The sequence below is a fragment of the Phoenix dactylifera genome, unplaced genomic scaffold, assembly GCF_009389715.1.
Source record: "Phoenix dactylifera cultivar Barhee BC4 unplaced genomic scaffold, palm_55x_up_171113_PBpolish2nd_filt_p 001896F, whole genome shotgun sequence".
In the NCBI taxonomy this organism is placed as follows: Eukaryota; Viridiplantae; Streptophyta; class Magnoliopsida; order Arecales; family Arecaceae; genus Phoenix; species Phoenix dactylifera.
Genome location: NW_024069184.1, coordinates 39586 through 50201, shown reverse-complemented (window position 1 = coordinate 50201; position 10616 = coordinate 39586). Strand labels below are relative to the sequence as shown.

Genomic DNA, 10616 nt, shown 5'->3' with positions numbered 1-10616 from the left:
TTGATTAAAACCCTATTTGATTTTGATGAGCTCAAAGCATTTGAGTATATCTTTTGTTTACTAATGAATTCAATTGAGTGTTTCAGTGAAAATCTTGTCTAAGTGTTTCTAGACTTGGTTCAAGATATTTTGGATAAGTTAAGAAGTCAGTTTGAACCAAAGTCTGAGACTCGAGTCGACTCCGGGATATTACGAGTCGACTCCAAGCGTATCAGAATCACTGGCACGGGCTCGAGTCGACTCCGGATCATTACGAGTCGACTCTCACTGAGAACTGACAGACGAACAGAAAGACTCAACTCAAAACCTGTCAGCGAGTCGACTCCTGAAGTGCGCGAGTCGACTCCGATGATTACCGAGTCGACTCCAAGGAGTTACAGACAGAAAAGTCAGAGAGCGATTTTCGACCCTGAGATTCGAGTCGACTCCTGTGGAACGCTAGTCGACTCCGATGGTTGGCAGGTCGACTCTCAGTGGTACACAAGGCAAAAGTCAGAGAGCAGTTTTCGGACTCTGAGATCCGAGTCGACTCCCGCAATGCGCGAGTCGACTCCGAGACAGCGCGACCCCAAAAAGACAGAAGACCGAATTATTGTCTCTGAGAGCCGAGTCGACTCCCAGACAGCTCGAGTCGACTCCAAGGCAGCGCTACATCAAAAAGGCAGAAGGCTGTGTTTCGGAAACTGAGAGCCGAGTCGACTCCGGAACAGTTTGAGTCGACTCCAAGACTGGACGAGCCAAAAGACAGAAGATCGGGAGTTCGGGCTCTGAGCGCCGAGTCGACTCCCAGGATTGTCGAGTCGACTCGAGTGGGCCAAGTTGAAAAATTAGCTCCATGGACTTCATGGGATGAGCCGACTCCGAAAATGGCAAGTCAGCTCCAGAAGTTGGCGAGTCGACTCCGGATTAAGTCGAGTCGATTCCCAGTCACGGAGGTCACTTTAATTCAAATCCAGAACAGTTGCCGAGCCGACTCCAGAAAAGCATGAGTCGACTCCAGATCGCGCGAGTCGACTCCGACCCCAACGGACATATTGTCAGGATGTGCAGAGTATGCAGAATGGGCAGAAAAAGGTGTCTAACGGCTAGTTTCCGTGGGGGATGGCTTAAATAGCCACAGAGGACTGTAGCAAGGTAGAGAAGCACTATTCCACTCAAAGAAATCAAGCATCCTATCTCTGCCAACTGGTTTTCAACAGAAAAGAAGGAAGAGCGCCATTAACTCCATCCAGCTACCTCTTTCCAGCATTTAAAGAAGTCTCCTCCTGCCTTCAAGTGGACCAGACATTCAAGAGGAGACTCACAGTTCAAGAAGCCCTACTCTACTCCAACTCAAACGTGTTTGAGGGCTCTTAACTTCTCTCTAGTTTATATTGCTGTATATCTGTTTTTAGAAGCTCTGTTTTTCTGTTTGTCCTTGTTCTTTCCATCTTGTCTTTGCTTGATTCAATCAGGGGATTGAATCAAGAGTGTAGAGGTTGGTTGGTGAGCCGAGGGTAAAACCAACGTGTAAGGGTTCGATTGTGATCCCGGAAAAACAATCGGGGTGGTTCTAGTCGGTGAGCCTGGAAAAACCGACCGAGTTCGTTGTGAGCTCGTAAAACAACAAGTTGGGTTGTGAGCTTGTAAAACAACCGGCTGTAATCCAAGGGGTTATAGTGAATTCCCAAGTGAGACTTGGGGAGTGGACGTAGGAGCAAGGGTTAGCTCCGAACCACTATAAACATTGTGTTTGTGATTGCTTGTGTCTCTCTCTCTCACTCTCATTTCACTCACAGCACATAGCAACTAATTAATCATCTTGCAAAAGTATTAATTAGTCATCCACAAACGTTTTACTTGCAAAATTATTTTAAAACCCAATTCACCCCCCCTCTTGGGTTGTCTATCTGGGCAACAAGAAGTATAGTAAAAGACTTGCGAGACCATCCATTCAAATATTTCAAATGGAATAAATGTACCAAAAAAAATCTTCGTAAAATTCTTACAACCCGGATATAGTTCTTGTTGCTGGTGGTCCAAACCGAGAACGATTGGCACAGCGATGTGAACGGGATTCCGTCTGAGTTGCCTTGGTTGGTGTTGGTTGTGCTCCACCTTCCACCGGAAAACCTGCAAGCAAGCCTCGCACCACCACTGGGGTAGTGGGGGCCCTCCGACGATCAAGTCAGAGGAGGTTGGAGGAGAAGGAGAGATAATTGCAGATAGTAGGAGAATGCTCTGGAAGTTCTTGCTTACCTCCCCCCTTCTCCCCCCCGCCGCATATATACCAGGCTGGGGGGTCCTTCGGGGGGGTTGGTCATCGTGTGGCACGATGGAGTCGCCACTGACATGGCCGTTACAGGGCGTCGTGGGGCAGCGCTGGGTACGGCCGTGACAGGGCGTAGTGGAGCTCCGCCTTGTACGGCTGTTACAGGAGATCGTGGAGCAGCGCCGGATACGACCGTTGCAGGGACAGAGGGTCGTGGCGTGCTTCAGGGGAACAGCCTGTCGTTGTCGAGAGGTTGCCGACTCGGGATCGGATTGCTGGATCAAGGGGCAGCCGACTCGGGGTCGGGCTGCGAAGCCGAAGATATCCGACTCGAGGTCGGATTGCTGGATCAAGGGGCAGCCGACTCGGGGTCGGGCTGCGAAGCCGAAGATATCCGACTCGGGATCGGATTGCTGGATCAAGGGGCAGCCGACTCGGGGTCGGGCTGCGAAGCCGAAGATATCCGACTCGGGGTCGGGTTACTGGATCAAGGGGCAGCTGTAGTCTTCTTGGGCGCGCGCGTCGGTCACGTGGGGCATGGTGGCTGAGTTCCCCCGTAACAGTTCTTGATCACAATCTTTCAGCAAGTTATGATACCGAGTTGTGTTATCTTCAGAGTCTATAGGTTCCTGAACATGTATAGATTCAGTAACAGTATGCTCATCACCTATTGTAGCTGCTTCTTGCTCTACACTGAAATCTATTAAATTTTTAATATAATGTTCAAGAGCATCTCTGAGTAAGCCCCTCATATCATCTTCTCCAACAGAATTTACATCCATGTTACTAGATCCAATACTAGCAGTGTGTTCCATAATTAAGGATTGGTTACATGAAGACGATAATTTAGACTCTCCATGAAATATTCATTCTTTATAACCCTTTAGAAAACCATTCCACACTAATTGTTCTTCAACAGTTTTTGGAGCGAGACCAAAACAATTTACATATCTTTGACTTGGACAAAAAATCTTACCATTTATATCAGAGTTCTCAAAAGCAAATTTAACGAAATTCTGAACTCCATTCAAATATTCGGCACTGGATCTCGATTTATTTATCCAACTTTTGTCCATTCTATTAAAATACTGATTGAACTGCAACTAATATAAAAAAAATAAAACAAAATTAGGGTATAAATCAATGTCAGATATGTGATAGATATGTGACATTGTCGTGAATACTCATAATTTCAATTATTTTTGTGACAAAAAGAAGCATCTATTCCTGCTTCAGTTGCCATAACTATAACAATGGGTCAATAAGAAATAACCAAAGCCATCCAATGGCTTTATGAATCCATCTTCGCCATTTCGTCCAATCAAGGTCTGTGTTTCTAGACATTCTATGCTTCTGAAATCCTTGGTGTAACTTTCCGTCTAATAATGATGAACTTTCCCGAATCTTTCAGATCCCTGTATTGCAAATAGAACCCCTATTCGCATCAAGGCCTTGTCTCTATTGCCAACTCATGAACTCTAGGTTTAGGAGAGGGATTAGAAGAAAGTCTCTGAAATTCTAGCAAGCATGCATTGATGAGTGAAATTGGATTCGAAAGAATTGAATGTATTTGATACGGCATCATGATGTTAATTCAAACACACTTAAGTCTCACTTAGTCTAATTAAGCAAGCATACAAGAGGCTACTTTCAGAATGCCAGGCTTGCTGGATTCTTGGTCATGTTAGATTCCATCATTTTAGAGCAAATTGCTTTTAGGGAATTGAACATACATTTTAGATTTGCAGTTTAGCTACCACTACAACTCTAGATTCTCGAATTTTTCTAACTCTGTATATTGCAGCGAGAGGATCTCTTTAGTGTAAACCTACTAAAAAAATTTTAGACTCTAAATGGATTTGTTGACAAGAACAGAGGACTCAGAGAACGAAGAATAGGAGAATAAAGGAAAGAAATTTTGGTGCCGGATGCTTTTCTAGAGGGTGTTATACTTTTTCTTCTCTCACTCTAATTTTGTTTGAGAAGAGACTTGGACAGTCATCATATTATCTCTATAGAAGTAATACAAAATTAGGAAGAACACTAAGATGTTACTGTCACAGCTTCCATCATGTAATTTGATTATCAAAATATTGCTCAATGCTCCCAACCACGACCGAAAAATCTAATTCACTTACTTCTACCAGACAATAGATCAATTTTTTATCGATGTAAAGTACAAAGAATGTATAACCATATGAACCCGGATGGCAAGAAATTTTCTATTTAATATCCAACACAAAAGTATCCGGAATACACACATCCACCAATAAATTATCAAGAAATTTTCTATTTGGTGGGGTTATCAAATGATACCTCTTTCTCGAGCGGAAGGGAATGGGAATGGCCGGTCGGCGCCGCAGATGAGGAAGGAGGAAAGGAGGTTGCAGACGGGCGGTCGCTCGGCGCCGAAGAGGAGGGAGGAGGAGAAGAGCATGGCGTCGGACGTCGCTCGACGCCGGAGAGGACAAGGGTGGGTTGCTCGTCGTCGAAAAGGATGGAGGAGAAGAGGAGCTAGGGCTTGATCGGGATGCAGAATAAGGAGAAGGGGGGCGGCCGCTGGTTTTATTGTGAATTTGACTTATGACGACGCTTACAAGCGTCGTCGTACGTAGGCCTCTCAGTACGATGACATTTATTAGCGTATTGCCGACGCTTTTTAAAAGTGTCGGCAATATGTGGCGCTAGGCCAATCTTTGCCGACGCTTGTAAAAAGCGTCGGCAAAAAAAGATCGATAAAATCAACTTTTTTTATAGTGGTAATGCTGTCACATGGAGATCACACAACTAAAACAAAATAAATTCACCACGCATCATGGGAAGCCATAAGCGAACATAGCCAATAGGGATGAAAATGAGACTGAAATGTGCAATTATCAAGATCACCTACAAAATGATGGTGCCCAATAACATGTGCCAATCTATAAGCTACATTAAATGCCCAATAGCATGACGGAAAGTCATAAGACTTTGAGGTCAGCAGAACTAACGTTTTATTTTATTTCCAAACCTTTTATTTCTTCATAAAAGCACTATTTTCATTGCAAAGACACAATAATTTTTTATACCATGAGCACAAAGGCAGGCTTGCAATAGTGCATACAGATATCTGGCAGTATAGTCTGCTCCCCTAAAAACAACATCTAATTACTTCAGCTATATATCATTTAGATGGGCACGTAAGGAGTAGCAATTAACCACAGAGGCGACTTCAAGCCCACCACTGCCCCAAAGGACTCGGTCATGTCCAAATCATTGGGGCCCATCCCATTAGGGAGCTTCCAATCAAAATAGTAGAGTACGTTGGCCAGGGCCATCTCCACCTGGGCCATGCCAAAGGTCATCCCCGGGCAACTCCTCCTGCCTGCACCAAAAGGAATGTACTCAAAGTTGCCACCTTTGTAGTCCACCGAGCTGCCATCGAATCTCTCAGGCCTAAAGCTCTCCGGGTCCTCCCAATACCTCGGATCCCTTGCCACAGCCCATGCGTTGACGATAATCCTGCTCCCTGCAGGGATATTGTAGCCGTCCACTTGGCATGTCTCACGGCAGACTCTCGGCAGGAAGAGCGGACCCGTCAGGTGCAATCTCAGAGACTCTTTGATCACCAACTTCATGTAATGGAATTCATTGATATCTTCCTCCTCGATCCTGGCCTTCCCCTTCAAAACTTGCCTCACCTCTGCTTGAGCCTTCTCCATTATCTCGGGGTGTCTCATTAACTCTGCCATTATCCAGTCCAGCGTCGACGCTGATGACTCAGTCCCTCCCCCGAACATATCCTACAAATAATGGAAAGATAGGTACTTGAATCAATATGTATTGCCATGCCTTTTATTTATTTATTTATTCATTTTTATAGAACAAGCTAGATGCATAGTTAGGCATACTGACCATGATTACGGCCTTGATGCTGGTGAGCGTGAGGGGGAACTCAAGTCCACCATTTTCTTTTAACTCTAAGAGAACGTCGACTAGATCTTCCCCTTGTTCCTGTTCCTCGTTGCTGCTATTTTTGGTTGCTCTCTTCTCTTCATGCTCCTTGATGATGTCCCCGAGGATCTCATCCATCTCCCTGTGACATTTTTTTAACCTTGAGCTCACTCCACTGAGAGTGTCAATAAAGCTTAACGAGGGGAATAGATCAGCTACGCTAAATACGGATAGCAATTCAAGGAGTTTCTTCAATGTTGAGATGAATCTCGGCCCATGCTTGCATTGTGTACCAAATGTCACCATCGAGGTCAAAGTATTGGATGTCAGGAGAAACATCTCACTGAGGTTAACTGGGGAATTGTTCATCGTGGAGATATATCCCACTAGGTTGGACATCGCCTCTTGTCGATGTGTGCTGAAAGACTTGACACGCTTTGCACTCAGTAGTTCGGTAACGCATATCTTCCGCAGCTCCCGCCAGTAGCTACCGTAGGGCGCGAAGACGATGTCAGCGCCGTCATAGAACAACCTGGAAGCTAGTATTTTGTCCCGCGACGCGAAGATGAGATCTTGGGTCTTCAGGATCTCTCTTGCCATCTCCGGGGAGGAGACGATAATGTGATCGACTTGTCCGAGCCTGAGGTGCATGAGGGGGCCATGCCGCCGCGACAGCTCACGGAGGGCACAGTGAGGGAGAGCTCCGAGCAAGTGGTGGAGGTGACCTATGATCGGGAGCTTCCATGGGCTCGGAGGCAGCTTTCGTGTTGCTGTGGATTTGGTGAACTTTATCACTATGAGTACAAAGAGGAGGAAGGCGAAAAGGAAGGGTAAGGAAGGGAGCTGGAGTTCCATGGCTGGTGCTCTGATGCTTTTGAGCGTGTAATGTGCTCTGATGCTCTTCTTAATTTATAGGGGGCATACGATTCTAGTGTCGTAATCCTTTTTTTTTCTTTTTTTTGAAGATAAACGAGGCTGTAAAGGGCCGCCCAATAGTGTCGTAAAAATAAAAGGAGTAATATCATACATGTTTTGATTCGCCACCATCGTTCAACGGAAGTGACGGAGAGCCACGAGACTAAAGTGATGGTCAAGTTTTTCTTCTAGTGAGACGAAAAAATGATCGAGGTTTGATGGGAAAAAATAATGATACGATTGTTTAAGTGAAAGTCGAAGTGATTATTGAAGACTATGAAGCTTCAAAATTTCCGCAAACGATGTTGACTTTTGTTCTTATTCTTGATCTTTTACGCCTTCGTATGGCTGTGGTTCGTTTGCTGGTTACGTTTGACGGTGACTTTACGTTGTCATTCGACTGGCTTTTGGACTTTTGGCTGGGGCGATGGGGAGGTTAGACCAAATAGATCCTCTAGTTGCTTAGATGGACCAAATGGTCGCTAGCAGGGTGCGGTAGTATCAGATTTTAAGTTGGAAAAGCTTGTTTCTAATTATTATTGTGTGTGTTGGGACGGCTGCTAGTGCCGGGTCATAGATGCTGTTTGAGTGTCAGTATATAATATTCCTTGGAAAAATGAGTCAAAAAAAAGGATACTTTTTTTTTTCCTTATCCCTTTCTTTCCTTCTCCTTGGCGCAGTTTTTTTATGATTTTTCTAACAAGTTTTTCAAAAAAGGAAAGGAAAAAAACTCTCTCTGGATTTGCTTAAGAATAAGATCTCAAAAATTTCATAAAGAGATAATCGTTCAGGTCCTATAGTTTTATTTTTTATTTTTTCTTTTTCTTTGGATCACGGGCTCCATGAAGGTCAGGGTTAGTTTTTTCATTGAATTTTCTATCTTCATTTGTATCTTCCCCTCACCTTCGGTCAAAGATTAGATTCATTCAAAGGAGAGACTAGTTAAGTTTGACTCCAAAATTTCCACTTGCCAGCTTTGATCAATTTCTCATTGATAGGAAAATGTGGCCAAGTCTGGGGTGTAACAATCAAAGGAAGAATATATTACTGTTAGCCATGCCTTTTAGCTCCGTGTATTTAGAATCTAGGGCCTCGTGTTCTTGACCGTAACGAAAGAGAGGTTCAATGACATGACACGAGAAGGTAAGCAGCAATTATAGTGTACGACCAAGCGATAAATGAAAGAAAGCCATTATTGATTTTGTTGTGCTTAAAATTGGCAACGTGCGTGCACTTCAATCTGAACTCTGAACTGTCACGCCCCGGATCCGGATCCGTGACACGGCCGTGCTATTGCCGACTACTACCCGCAATAGCACGCAGCCTCATACCTGGGTAATAGGGTAGTCAAACCAACCGAATCTTTTCATATGAAAGCATTTCAGTACAACATGCTGGTCAGTACCCAAATACAGAGCTTCTACATAGTTTATGTACACAAAAGTATACTTGCTTTACCCCAGAAGCCCTGATACCAAATTAACGTGTCTCTGGCAGCTATCAGTGGTGAGGATCTGAAAGAAAAAGTAAATGAACGGATATGAGCTACACGGCTCAGTAAGTAATCATACATAATCTTACCGGATCGAACATAACGGTAACCATGTTTATGCAGGGTTTGAGAAGCTGACATGCATATTTAACTAATCACCTTCATGGCATAATATGTATGCAATTTAAAGGAGATATCGGTTATAGCAAAATACAACATTTCATAATGATATATTCAAAACCCGTTGTAAAACAATGTATGCTTTGGTCAGGCACGTTCATAAATGTCACGGCCCGCCTGCGCAGGGCACGTGACTATCGGGCCCACATGAGGAGAAAACACGGGGCTCCCCTGCCAGATGTTGGCCGGTTCCGGGGCTTCACGCAAGCGTCCTTCACCCCTCACCGATTTTGCTTCTCCCCAAAAACACATCTGCAGGATTTGGAAGCTCCCGCCTCATATACCCAATCTCTGAAACGAGCCTCATGACCATGCTTCAAATATCATTTTCATAAATATGCATATGAAACCGTGCCCCCGGCATACCGTGGTCATGCTCTTAAATACTACTAAATCAATAAAATATCCATGCTGAGTAAATAAAACAGTATCCTACAATGTCAAGAAATCATGTAATATGCACATGTAGGAAAAATCGTGCCACCGGCATACCGTGGTCCTTTTTCTCTTGGATGCTACTGCGAAGTCAGACTCGACCACTGGCGGGGCCAGCTCAGTTACTATTCAGCCACTGGCGGGCAGGCTCAGTTACTATTCAGCCACTGGCGGGGCAAGCTCAGTTACAATTCAGCCACTGGCGGGGCAGGCCCAATTCCAATTCAGCCACTGGCGGGGCGGCTCAGTTACTATTCAGCCACTGGCGGGGCAGTTCAGTTACTATTCAGCCACTGGCGGGGCAGCTCAGTTACTATTCAGCCACTGGCGGCTCAGTCATTCACAGTAGCATCTTTGAGCCCATTATAGTGCCTCTGGGCTAGCTAAGGCTTTACAAACTTACATGCATGATTAAAATATCAGTATCATCATGTCACATACATAGCCATAGCTTCTGGGATCATGCAAGTTACTTATGCATTGTAACATATCATGCATGAAACATATATACTTAAAATAAATGCTTAGGAAAACATTAATAACATGACATGGTCCATAACAGGGTTAGGACAGGTTACTTACTTTCTTCACAAATCATGTATACAATTCAAATTGTATGAAAAACACTGGTTTATCTTATAAAACGTAATACAAGATCTACGATAAGATTAAGATAGATTACTTACTTCAATTCGCTTTCCAAATTGCTCAAGTCCAGGTGACTAATCCTCAATCACCTAAAACAACATCATAGGGATTACATTATTCCCTATTTATTTATTATAAAATCTCTTAGTTCATCATATTATGAATTTACTTGCTTGGATCCCATCCAAGGATTTAGCCCAAGTCCAATTTGAAGCCTTTGGGGTTCGATTTAAAACCAGATTGGGTCTGCTGGAACTAACTCAATTTAATTGGGTTCGGACCCAAATCAATTTGGGCTTAATTCGGTTCGGATTTGACCCAATTTGCAGTTTGGGCTCGTCCAGACTTAGCCCAATTTAATTAGGCTCGGGTTCAGGTTCAATTGGCTAAATCAATTTCTTATTATTGGGCTTAACGGGTTTCGGATCCGAACCCGATTCCGGCCCGTTAACCCACTCTTTTCTTTTCTCTTCTCTTTTTCTTTCTTTTCTTTTCTTTTTCTTTTTCTTTTCTTCTCCTTCCCGAAGCTTCCTCCCCTCCTCCTCTCTTTCCTTCCTTCTTTCCCGATCTCCCCCTTCCTCTCTTCTCCGACGATGGCAGGACGGCGAGCGGAGGGGAGGATGGCGAGCGGAGGGAGACGGCCCACGACCGGCGGCGTCCGCGGCCAAGCCCCGCGGCATCCCCGGCCGAGCCCGCGGCCGAGCTCTTGGCTTCCCCGGCCGAGCCCGCGGCCGAGCTCTCGGCTTCCCCGGCCGAGCCCGC

General features: G+C 44.7%; 1 protein-coding gene across 1 annotated transcript; it reads right to left on the bottom strand.

Annotated features, from left to right (window-relative positions):
- Positions 1-5235: 5235 nt before the first annotated feature.
- LOC120109190 (premnaspirodiene oxygenase-like) lies at positions 5236-7115 on the bottom strand. Its single transcript, XM_039122937.1, has 2 exons — positions 6146-7115; positions 5236-6033 (listed from the first exon to the last, which is right to left on the bottom strand). Exons 1-2 carry the CDS (start codon positions 7037-7039, stop codon positions 5419-5421), a joined length of 1509 nt encoding a protein of 502 aa, XP_038978865.1. The 5' UTR covers positions 7040-7115; the 3' UTR covers positions 5236-5418.
- Positions 7116-10616: the final 3501 nt, after the last annotated feature.

Coding starts and splice junctions, on each gene's coding strand:
- LOC120109190 (XM_039122937.1), bottom strand. CDS start 7,039: ATGGAACTCCAGCTCCCTTCCTTACCCTTCCTTTTCGCCTTCCTCCTC. Junction 6,034..6,145: donor GCATCAAGGCCGTAATCATG/GTCAGTATGCCT, acceptor CATTATTTGTAG/GATATGTTCGGGGGAGGGAC.